The 13,130-nt window shown below is 42.4% G+C and overlaps 1 protein-coding gene across 1 annotated transcript in view; it reads left to right on the top strand.

Annotated features, from left to right (window-relative positions):
• LOC109894960 (tight junction protein ZO-2) overlaps positions 1–12,925 on the top strand; it is a 185,609-nt gene extending 172,684 nt beyond the window's left edge. Inside the window, exons 17-23 of the mRNA XM_031829493.1 lie at positions 328–427; positions 5,837–5,840; positions 5,921–6,145; positions 6,797–6,907; positions 7,687–8,076; positions 8,185–8,270; positions 9,421–12,925. Coding sequence (XP_031685353.1) covers positions 328–427; positions 5,837–5,840; positions 5,921–6,145; positions 6,797–6,907; positions 7,687–8,076; positions 8,185–8,270; positions 9,421–9,592 — 1,088 coding nt within the window. The 3' untranslated portion in view covers positions 9,593–12,925. The remainder of the gene's footprint in view (positions 1–327; positions 428–5,836; positions 5,841–5,920; positions 6,146–6,796; positions 6,908–7,686; positions 8,077–8,184; positions 8,271–9,420) is intronic.
• The last annotated feature ends 205 nt before the right edge of the window (positions 12,926–13,130 follow it).

Genomic DNA, 13,130 nt, shown 5'->3' with positions numbered 1-13,130 from the left:
CTCCCCCCTCTCCTTCTCCTCCTCTCTCTCTCTCCCTTCTCCTCCTCTCCCCCTCTCCCCTCAACCTCTCCATGTTCTCTTCTCATCCATCCTGCTATTATCTCTCTTTCTCCCTCTATCCTCTCTCTCCCCCCTCCCTTTCTCGCCCCCACTCTCTTTATATCTCTCTCCTTTCCTCTATCTCCCTGGTTTCTATTGCTCAATCTGTCTTCCCCCCCTCTCTCCCTTCATCCCTCCTCCTCTTCTCCTCTCTCCTTCCCACCGCCTCTCCCCCTCTCTGCTTCCCACCCCCTCTCCTCTGATCCCCCCCCCCTCCTCTCCCTACAGCTACTATTGAGTTGAACTCGGTCAACGATGCGTGGTACGGCAGTGTCAAGGACTCGATCAGAGAGCAGCAGACTCAGGCTGTCTGGGTGTCTGAGGGAAGGTAAACACACTCACCATGGTCCCATAACTACATACTATACCAGGGGTACATATACTGTACTATACTGTACTATACTGAACTATACTAAACTATACTGTACTATACTGTACTATACTGTACTATACTGGACTATACTGTACTATACTGTGCTATACTGAACTATACCGAACTATACTATACTGTACTATACTGATCTATACTATACTGTACTATACTGATCTATACTATACTGAACTATACTGAGCTACACTATACTGTACTATACTGTAATGTACTGAACTATACTATACTACACTATACTATACTGTACTATACTGAACTGTACTGTACTGTACTATACTGTGCTATACTGAACTATGCTGTACTGAACTATACTGAACTATACTATACTGTACTATACTATATTGTACTATACTATATTGTACTATACTATATTGTACTATACTATACTGTACTATACTATACTGAACTAAACCATACTGCAGTGGTTCCCAACCGGCGTGTCCTCTGGAATGGTCATGGTATTTTGACAGGGAGCACCTGTGGCAGTCAGATAACACATTGAATGTCACATGGTTCCATCTGTGTGGGATTTCTAAAGTCCAGTGTTCTCAGGCTGTTGTTACATAGGTATCATTTGAGGGGCGCGCATCACGAGCAAAGTGTCATTGTGGCATTTTACTTCATCTGTGAAGAACATTAGCACAGGCAAGTCTGATTTAGGTTTAGCCAGAGTCATTTATTTCTTAATATATGACTCTGGGGATTAGCTATACCACAACCTCTGGTACAGTATGACTCTGGGATTAGCTATACCACAACCTCTGATACAGTATGACTCTGGGGATTAGCTATACCATAACCTCTGATACAGTATGACTGGGGATTAGCTATACCATAACCTCTGATACAGTATGACTGGGGATTAGCTATACCACAACCTCTGATACAGTATGACTCTGGGGATTAGCTATACCATAACCTCTGATACAGTATGACTCTGGGGATTAGCTATACCATAACCTCTGATACAGTATGACTCTGGGGATTAGCTATACCACAACCTCTGATACAGTATGACTCTGGGGATTAGCTATACCACAACCTCTGATACAGTATGACTCTGGGATTAGCTATACCACAACCTCTGATACAGTATGAATCTGGAGATTAGCTATACCACAACCTCTGATACAGTATGACTCTGGGGATTAGCTATACCACAACCTCTGATACAGTATGACTCTGGGGATTAGCTATACCATAACCTCTGATACAGTTTGACTCTGGGGATTAGTTATACCACAACCTCTGATACAGTATGACTCTGGGGATTAGCCTATACCACAACCTCTGATACAGTATGACTCTGGGGATTAGCTATACGACAACCTCTGATACAGTAGGACGCTGGGGATTAGCTATACCACAACCTCTGATACAGTTTACTATACTCTACACACTGTAGTCTATTATACTATACACTCTAGTCTACTATACTATACTATACACTCTAGTCTACTATACTATATTATACACTCTGGTCTACTATACTATATGATATACTATGCTAAACCATACACTATAGTTTACTATACTAAACTATACACTATATTCTACTATACTATGCTAAACTATACACTATAGTGTACTATACTCTACTGAACTATACGCTGAAGTCTACTATACTCTACTGTACTATACACTATAGTCTACTATACTCTACTGAACTATACGCTGAAGTCTACTATACTCTACTGAACTATACGCTGAAGTCTACTATACTCTACTGAACTATACACTGAAGTCTACTATACTCTACTGAACTATATGCTGAAGTCTACTATACTCTACTGAACTATACGCTGAAGTCTACTATACTCTACTGAACTATACACTATAGTCTACTCTACTCTACTGAACTATACACTATAGTCTACTATACTCTACTGAACTATACACTATAGTCTACTATACTCTACTGAACTATACACTATAGTCTACTATACTCTACTGAACTATACGCTGAAGTCTGCTATACTCTACTGAACTATACTCTGTAGTCTACTATACTCTACTGAACTATACGCTGAAGTCTACTATACTCTACTGAACTATACACTATAGTCTACTATACTCTACTGAACTATACACTGAAGTCTACTATACTCTACTGAACTATACGCTGAAGTCTACTATACTCTACTGAACTATACACTATAGTCTACTATACTCTACTGAACTATACACTATAGTCTACTATACTCTACTGAACTATACACTATAGTCTACTCTACTCTACTGAACTATACGCTGAAGTCTACTATACTCTACTGAACTATACACTATAGTCTACTCTACTCTACTGAACTATACACTAGTCTACTCTACTCTACTGAACTATACACTATAGTCTACTATACTCTACTGAACTATACACTATAGTCTACTCTACTCTACTGAACTATACACTATAGTATACTCTACTCTACTGAACTATACACTATAGTCTACTCTACTCTACTGAACTATACACTATAGTCTACTCTACTCTACTGAACTATACACTATAGTATACTCTACTCTACTGAACTATACACTATAGTATACTATACTCTACTGAACTATACACTATAGTCTACTCTACTCTACTCTACTGAACTATACACTATAGTCTACTCTACTCTACTGAACTATACACTATATTATACTCTACTCTACTGAACTATACACTATAGTCTACTCTACTCTACTGAACTATACACTATAGTCTACTATACTCTACTGAACTATACACTATAGTCTACTCTACTCTACTGAACTATACACTATAGTCTACTGAACTATACACTATAGTCTACTATACTCTACTGAACTATACACTATAGTCTACTATACTCTACTGAACTATACACTGAAGTCTACTATACTCTACGGAACTATACACTATAGTATACTATACTCTACTGAACTATACACTTATAGTCTACTATACTCTACTGAACTATACACTATAGTCTACAATACTCTACTGAACTATCACTATAGTCTACTATACTCTACTGAACTATACAATCTAGTCTAACTATACTCTACTGAACTATACACTATAGTCTACTACTACTCTACATGAACTATACACTATAGTCTACTATACGCTACTGAACTATACACTGTAGTCACTATACTCTACTGAAACTATACACTATAGTAACTATACTCTATGAACTATATACTATAGTTATACTATACTCTACTGAACTATACACTATAGTCTACTATACTCTACTGAACTATACACTATAGTCTACTATACTCTACTGAACTATACACTATAGTCTACTATACTCTACTGAACTATACACTAGTCTACTATACTCTACTGAACTATACACTATAGTCTACTATACTTTACTGAACTATACACTATAGTCTACTCTACTCTACTGAACTATACACTATAGTCTACTCTACTCTACTGAACTATACACTATAGTCTACTGAACTATACACTATAGTCTACTATACTCTACTGAACTATACACTATAGTCTACTATACTCTACTGAACTATACACTGAAGTCTACTATACTCTACTGAACTATACACTATAGTATACTATACTCTACTGAACTATACACTATAGTCTACTATACTCTACTGAACTATACACTATAGTCTACAATACTCTACTGAACTATACACTATAGTCTACTATACTCTACTGAACTATACACTATAGTCTACTATACTCTACTGAACTATACACTATAGTCTACTATACTCTACTGAACTAATACACTATAGTCTACTATACTCTACTGAACTATACACTATAGTCTACTATACTTACTGAACTATACACTGTAGTCTACTATACTCTACTGAACTATACACTATAGTATACTATACTCTACTGAAACTATACACTATAGTATACTATACTCTACTGAACTATACACTATAGTATACTATACTCTACTGAACTATATACTATAGTATACTATACTCTACTGAACTATACACTATAGTCTACTATACTCTACTGAACTATACACTATAGTCTACTATACTCTACTGAACTATACACTATAGTCTACTATACTCTACTGAACTATACACTATAGTCTACTATACTCTGCTGAACTATACACTATAGTCTACTATACTCTACTGAACTATACACTATAGTCTACTCTACTCTACTGAACTATACACTATAGTCTACTATACTCTACTGAACTATACACTATAGTCTACTATACTCTACTGAACTATACACTATAGTCTACTATACTCTACTGAACTATACACTATAGTCTACTCTACTCTACTGAACTATACACTATAGTCTACTATACTCTACTGAACTATACACTATAGTCTACTATACTCTACTGAACTATACACTATAGTCTACTATACTCTACTGAACTATACACTATAGTCTACTATACTCTACTCCTTTCCTCTTCTATACATCATGTGTACTATTTTGGTCCTCTATTCTAATCCCCCGTCATCCACATGATCAATCATGTTCAGTAGAATAGTCTTATTGTATACTTCAATGCTCTACGATTTCTGTGAACATTTGTGTACTTGTCCATCTTAACCCTTTCATTTGATACTACTACTATACCTAAGCCTTTTCTATCCCCTGTCAGATAGTGATACCTTCCTTTTCTATCCCCTTTAAGATAGTGATAACTTCCTTTTCTATCCCCTTTAAGATAGTGATAACTTCCTTTTCTATCCCCTTTAAGATAGTGATAACTTCCTTTTCTATTCCCTTTAAGATAGTGATAACTTAATTTTCTATCCCCTTTAAGATAGTGATAACTTCATTTTCTATCCCCTGTCAGATAGTGATAACTTCATTTTCTATCCCCTGTCAGATAGTGATAACTTCCTGTTCTATCCCCTTTAAGATAGTGATAACTTCCTTTTCTATTCCCTTTTAGATAGTGGTAACTTCCTTTTCTATCCCTTTAAGATAGTGATAACTTCCTTTTCTATCCCCTGTAAGATAGTGATAACTTCCTTTTCTATCCCCTGTAAGATAGTGATAACTTCCTTTTCTATCCCCTTTAAGATAGTGATAACTTCCTTTTCTATTCCCTTTAAGATAGTGATAACTTCCTTTTCTATTCCCTTTAAGATAGTGGTAACTTCCTTTTCTATCCCCTGTAAGATAGTGATAACTTCCTTTTCTATTCCCTTTAAATAGTGATAACTTCCTTTTCTATTCCCTTTAAATAGTGATAACTTCCTTTTCTATCCCCTTTAAGATAGTGATAACTTCCTTTTCTATCCCCTGTCAGATAGTCATAAGTTGTTCCCTCTATATTTCCTGTGTTGTCCTGTGTTGTGAGCATACTCTCTGTGAATCCTTCTGGTGCTCTACAGCTCGGTTCTTCTTTCTTTCTTTGTGTTTTCTTTGTGTTTCTGCTTCCTGTCTGTACACCAAGATCCATCATGTGTCTCTTTTAGCTGGACGGCACGGGGACGGACCTTGATCTCCATGACGACCGCATGTCCTACCTGTCAGCCATGTCGGCCGACTACCTGAGCATGGACAGCCGACTGGCCAGTGACTACGATGACACGGCGGACGAGGGCGGGGCTTATACGGATAACGAGCTGGACAATGAACCGGCCAATCAACTGCCGGTGTCGGCTATCAGCCGCTCTTCTGAGCCCGTACTGGCAGAGGAGGTTAGACACACACACACACACACATACACACACACACATACACACATTCACACACACACTCACACACACACTCACACACACACACTCACACACACACTCACACACATACACACACACACACACACACACACACACACACACACACACACACACACACACACACACACACACACACACACACTCAGATGCAAACCACTTCAGAGAAGACTGTGATGTCCTAACCTCACAGCCGCTAGTCTATGGAGAGCTGTAAGAATCTCTCCTTCCCTCTACAGGTGAAAAACAGTCATTACACCTATGAAATCTGTCTCGAGTCCAGTCTATGCCTTCGTGACCAGAATCAATACCATCTGGTTAGCATTTATTTGGGTTGTTTCAGGAACCCAATGTGTCCAATTTAATTTAGCAAAACATTTGTTTATTAAATAGAGGCTAGTCAGCACTATGATAATAGTGGACCCAAAGGCCTGTGGCCAGTTTCTCTCTAGTACAGTACTTTAGTAGTTAGAAACAAACTGGAAACACTGGCAGAATTTACATTTCACAAGGATTGTTAACGGTATGATTTTCTTTGGCTGTGCAAGTATCTTCAATTATTTGTGTGTGTGTGTGTGTGTGTGTGTGTGTGTGTGTGTGTGTGTGTGTGGTCAGATACTGCGCAGGTGCAGTCCAGATATCCGTGGTGGCATCAGGAGGGTGGGCAGCAGGGAGGTGCTCAGCAGTGCCAGCCCAACGCATGTGTTTGTACCTGACCCCCCCAAGGTGAGACACACACACACACACACACAGTAGACTCTGTGCTGAACTCTGGCATAAATTATTTGTGGAACTATCATTACATATTTCATGCCTCTCTCCACTCATGCTCCATGTCATTGGTCAGTCAGGCTAGTCTGTGTTTAGCCCCAGTGCTCTTATATTCTACTTGTTCCATTTTTGGCAATTTACTGACACCCCACTTAGCTCTTGAACTCAACGAGAAGGAGCAGACTCCCCTTCCCTCTGAAGAATGATCTGATCTGGAGAAATCACGCCCGCCGTGGCTCGGGTTCCTCCAACGGCAGCTTCAACGCTGATACCTAATTTAGCAGGAAGTGACTCCCAGAACTCCCTGTGGTGATAGAACTGAAAGGGCCTCAGAGGCTGAAACATCACAGTCCATTGAGCAGATCTTATAGATTACTCTACCTGTGTTCTGAACTCTTGAGCATGTAGTAGAGAAATAGAATGTCCGTGGTTTAGTCGCTGTCCTCTTTGTCAAAATGTGGTATTCACCATTGCTCGGAGACGATACAATGAGTTTTTTTTCCTGTTGACATAGTGAGGGTGGAAGACTAAAGGAAGGAACATTTAAATGTTTCTTGTCTGAAATCTACTATTCACCTACACAAAGGTTTGAGTTGTGCGTATGGAACTAACTCTGTCTGGTCCCCATAGAAATAGAATGATTTAATTGAATCAAATCAAAATGATTTGATTCATTCTAATTCTATGCTGGCCCCCCTCCCCTCTCTCCACCTCTCCCTTCCTTTCCCCTCAAGGTAAAGCTGTTGTTCAGGGATGAGGCAGTCCCTCCCAGGGGGGTAGTAGGGGCGTACGACCCACCCCCCAGCCGTGGCTACGACTCCCACTCCTCCAGCCCTGCCAGCAACGACCCCCCTCCTCTCCCTCGCTCCCTCAACTCCTTCGGCAAGGCCAAGCCCCTGGCACTGCAGCCCCCCGTCACCCTCAAACCCTCCTATAATATCCAGGACACCACCAGCAGCACAGCCCCAGTCACAGTGGCCCCTATGGGCCCGGAGGAACCAGAGGAGAACCCTGAGGACCCCAGCCTCAGGTCATTCCTGGGGAAGGTCAAGGCCTTCGAGAAGATGGACCACTTTGCACGCGCTCAGAGGATGCTGGAGCTGCAGGAGGCACAGAACGCCAGGGTGAGGGAGAGGGGACGGGGTGAGGGGGTTGGTGGGTGGGTGTGTCTGCTAGTCTATGTGTTGCCATCACAGCATCATATTTCATATCGCTTTGTCTCCTCCCACCAGTTGGAGATAGCTCAGAAGCACCCAGATATCTATGCTGTCCCCCTGAAGACCCAGAAACTGGACCACAGCCGGCCTCAGCCTATAGGGTAGGAGCACAACATGGGAGTGTTTTTAGCCTGTGAGTGTTGTGATGGGCTACTGCTGTCTACCTGCTGGTGTTACTCGATATTCATCTACATGTGTGGCTTTTTACTGAATTCTATTGTGAGTGTGTTTGGAAGGATATACACCTTCAGCTGTATAGTAACCTGTCTGTCTGTCTGTCTGTCTGTCTGTCTGTCTGTCTGTCTGTCTGTCTGTCTGTCTGTCTGTCTGTCTGTCTGTCTGTCTGTCTGTCTGTCTGTCTGTCTGTCTGTCTGTCTGTCTGTCTGTCTGTCTGTCTGTCTGTCTGTCTGTCTGTCTGTCTGTCTGTCTGTCTGTCTGTCTGTCTGTCTGTCTGTCTGTCTGTCTGTCTGTCTGTCTGTCTGTCTGTCTGTCTGTCTGTCTGTCTGTCTGTCTGTCTGTCTGTCTGTCTGTCTGTCTGTCTGTCTGTCTGTCTGTCTGTCTGTCTGTCTGTCTGTCTGTCTGTCTGTCTGTCTGTCTGTCTGTCTGTCTGTCTGTCTGTCTGTCTGTCTGTCTGTCTGTCTGTCTGTCTGTCTGTCTGTCTGTCTGTCTGTCTGTCTGTCTGTCTGTCTGTCTGTCTGTCTGTCTGTCTGTCTGTCTGTCTGTCTGTCTGTCTGTCTGTCTGTCTGTCTGTCTGTCTGTCTGTCTGTCTGTCTGTCTGTCTGTCTGTCTGTCTGTCTGTCTGTCTGTCTGTCTGTCTGTCTGTCTGTCTGTCTGTCTGTCTGTCTGTCTGTCTGTCTGTCTGTCTGTCTGTCTGTCTGTCTGTCTGTCTGTCTGTCTGTCTGTCTGTCTGTCTGTCTGTCTGTCTGTCTGTCTGTCTGTCTGTCTGTCTGTCTGTCTGTCTGTCTGTCTGTCTGTCTGTCTGTCTGTGTCTGTCTGTCTGTCTGTCTGTCTGTCTGTCTGTCTGTCTGTCTGTCTGTCTGTCTGTCTGTCTGTCTGTCTGTCTGTGTCTGTGTCTGTCTGTCTGTCTGTCTGTCTGTCTGTCTGTCTGTGTCTGTCTGTCTGTCTGTCTGTCTGTCTGTCTGTCTGTCTGTCTGTCTGTCTGTCTGTCTGTCTGTCATGTCTGTCTGTCTGTCTGTCTGTCTGTCTGTCTGTCTGTCTGTCTGTCTGTCTGGTCGTCTGTTGTGGGTTCAGTTCCAGCTCGCATCCTGAGCCCCAGACCCCTCCCTCCAAGCTACCGTACTCTGAGAGTCGTGGGTTCTACCTCAGCGATGAGGAGGAAGGGTACCGACGCCAACTGGCTGAACACACCAAGAGAGGCTACTACCAGGTCAACAACCAGAAATACCAGGACACTGAACTGTAGACTACAACCAGAAATACCAGGACATTGAACTGTGGACTACAACCAGAAATACCAGGACACTGAACTGTAGACTACACCCCTACAACCAGAAATACCAGGACACTGAACTGTAGACTACACCCCTACAACCAGAAATACCAGGACACTGAACTGTAGACTACACCCCTACAACCAGAAATACCAGGACACTGAACTGTAGACTACACCCCTACAGCCAGAAATACCAGGACACTGAACTGTAGACTACACCCCTACAGCCAGAAATACCAGGACACTGAACTGTAGACTACACCCCTACAGACAGAAATACCAGGACACTGAACTGTAGACTACACCCCTACAGACAGAAATACCAGGACACTGAACTGTAGACTACACCACCAACCAGAAATACCAGGACACTGAACTGTAGATTACACGATCAACCAGAAGTACCAGGACACTGAACTGTAGACTACACCCCTACAACCAGAAACACCAGGACACTGAACTGTAGACTACACCACCAACCAGAAATACCAGGACACTGAACTGTAGATTACACGATCAACCAGAAGTACCAGGACACTGAACTGTAGACTACACCCCTAGAACCAGAAATACCAGGACACTGAACTGTAGACTACACCACCAACCAGAAATACCAGTACACTGAATTGTAGGCTACACCCTTACAACCAGAAATACCAGGACACTGAACTGTAGATTACACCATCACCCACAGGTACCAGGACACTGAATTGTAGACTACACCATCAACCAGAAATACCAGGACACTGAACTGTAGACTACACCCCTACAACCATAAATACCAGGACACTGAACTGGAGACTACACCATCAACCAGAAATACCAGGACACTGAACTCTAGACTAAACCACCTACCAGAAATACCAGGACACTGAACTGTAGAATACACCCCTACAACCAGAAATTTCAGGACACTGAATTGTAGACTACACCCCTACAACCAGAAATACCAGGACACTGAACTGGAGACTACACCATCAACCAGACATTCCAGGACACTGAACTGTAGACTACACCCCTACAACCAGAAATACCAGGACACTGAACTGTAGACTACACCCCTACAACCAGAAATACCAGGACACTGAACTGTAGACTACACCCCTACAACCAGAAATACCAGGACACTGAACTGGAGACTACACCATCAACCAGACATTCCAGGACACTGAACTGTAGACTACACCACCAACCAGAAATATTTTACCCCCTTTTTCTCCCCAATTTTGGTCTTGTCTCATCACTGCAACTCCCCAACGGGCTCGGGAGGCGAAGGTCGAGTCATTCGTCCTCTGAAACATGACCAGCCAAACCGCACTTCTTAACACCTTCTTGCTTAACCCGGAAGCCAGCCGCACCAATGTGTGGAAACACAGTTCACCTGACGACCGAGGTCAGCCTGCAGGCCTACCGGCCCGCAACAAGGAGTCGCTAGAGCCCAAAGCCTCCCCTAACCCGGACGACGCTGGGCCAATTCTGCGCCGCCCTATGGGACTCCTGATCACGGCCAGTTGTGATACAGCCCGGGATCGAACCCAGGGCTGTAGTTACGCCTCTAGCACTGCGATGCAGTGCCTTAGACCACTATGCCTCTCGGGAGTCCAAAGTGTAGCACTATTATGCATCCTACCACCCTACCACACTTCCCTATACAAATCCTAGTACACTAAACTGTAGTGCCCCTCCTTTCCTGGACCCCCAACCACCTCTTACCACCCTATAGTTCTAACACACCGGGCTGGTTGACAGAGACAGACACACACACACTGCTGAGCCCTGCTCTGATCGATCTATCTCAGCTCAGCGTGCACACACACACACATGCACACACAAACACACTTACCATTCCACTGGGGCTCCGCCCCCCTGACCCTGCACCAATCCGCTGCTGACTTGGAAGCCGTCCCGCTTTAAAGTTTTTCTTAAAAACGCTTTTTTGCTTCAACTTAGTAAATGGATCTGTCCTCACAGTTTTTATTATTATTATTATTATTATAATCCTATTTCTATTCTATTTGCTTGTTTGATTGAGTTGTTACAGACTGTTATTTTGTTACACTGTTCTGTACTGTTATTAGGGTTGTGACATGTTTAATCAGGAGCCGTGTTATTTCTGGCCTATGCAACTCCTTCAGTTTGTACCGCAGAGACAACTCAAACCTCTTGCCACGAGTCCCTCTCCTCACTCTGCCAGAACCTTAAACCTTAACAAGTGTTCCAAGCTGTGGCTTTTTCTCCTCCTCACTTTTTTCTCTTTGTACTATTATCCAATATAATCAGCTGCCTCTAAACTATTTTAAAAGGTCACCTACTGTATATTGTTATGTCTAGTGTTTATACTCCTATCTTGGCATTCCTTCCTATATCATCATGCGTCTGTGTATACATACAGTATATATTATTTCTCTCTCTCGTTCTATATATATGTATATGTGTGTATATTTATATATATGTATGTGTATATATATATATATATAGAAAGAGAGAGAGAGCGCAATCGTAAGATAGATATATATATATTTAGAGAGAGAAATATAATATATAATACACTGGAATTTGTTTTACGATTTTTTGAAGTGCCTTTTACTTTCTGATTAACATGAGGTTTGGGGACGTCGGTGTGCCCCAGTCCCAGCCCATGTCCCTGTCCTTGTCCCCTGGACCCCACTACTCAGCTGCTCTCAAGCTTTTATGGAAAACAGGGCACAAGAGACACCAACACTTTAATTCTGTCCCTACTGTACTGGCTGTACCTCCGTCCCTCTGTCCCTTCCTCCACAACGACACCCTCTGTGACCAGTCCTGCCCTGTATGTCTCCCAGAGATATGGCCATGATGTGGTCGACATTCAATCAAAACCGCTTTCCGTGTTTCCTGGTTAAGATGACGATAACATTCCTCAAGCATGTTTGGACATTGACATAATGTTCACTGTGTCTTTCACAAGAGTAAGGTGCTATTTGTCTTACCCGAAAGAACATGAAGCACGGTTTTGATTGAATAGCACCCCAGATCAGGGTGGTTCAGGGTGGAGGAGTGTGATTGGTTGATATGTGTCAGTCATTTCTGTGTTGGAGCAGACTCCTTTATGGTCTCAGCTCCCCTGTCCAGAGGTTTCTACTTGTTATTACATGCTTGATTGTATCTCAGTTCACACTATACATCCACCAATGGAGAGAGAGAGAGAAAGAGAGTGAGAGAGAGAGAGAGAAAGAGAGAGAAAGAGGGAGAGAGAGAGAGATCTGCCGTGGCTTTTCACCTTACAACACCAAATAAAATTAACAGTCTTTCACTGACCAAGTGGAGAATCTCTGTCTTATTTTTTTTTTAACTAAACATTTGAAGGCTCTATTGATTGAAGCACTAAGGGCTTTTAAAGCGTGGAATCAAACATGTTCTCATCGTGGAATCATCGTGGAATCAAACATGTTCTCATCGTGGAATCATCGTGGAATCAAACATGTTCTCATCGTGGAATCATCGTGGAATCATCGTGGAATCAAACATG

The sequence above is a fragment of the Oncorhynchus kisutch genome, linkage group LG8 (genome assembly GCF_002021735.2).
Source record: "Oncorhynchus kisutch isolate 150728-3 linkage group LG8, Okis_V2, whole genome shotgun sequence".
NCBI classification, from domain to species: Eukaryota; Metazoa; Chordata; class Actinopteri; order Salmoniformes; family Salmonidae; genus Oncorhynchus; species Oncorhynchus kisutch.
Note: the sequence above shows the minus strand (reverse complement) of the source record. Positions and strands in the feature narration are given on the sequence as shown.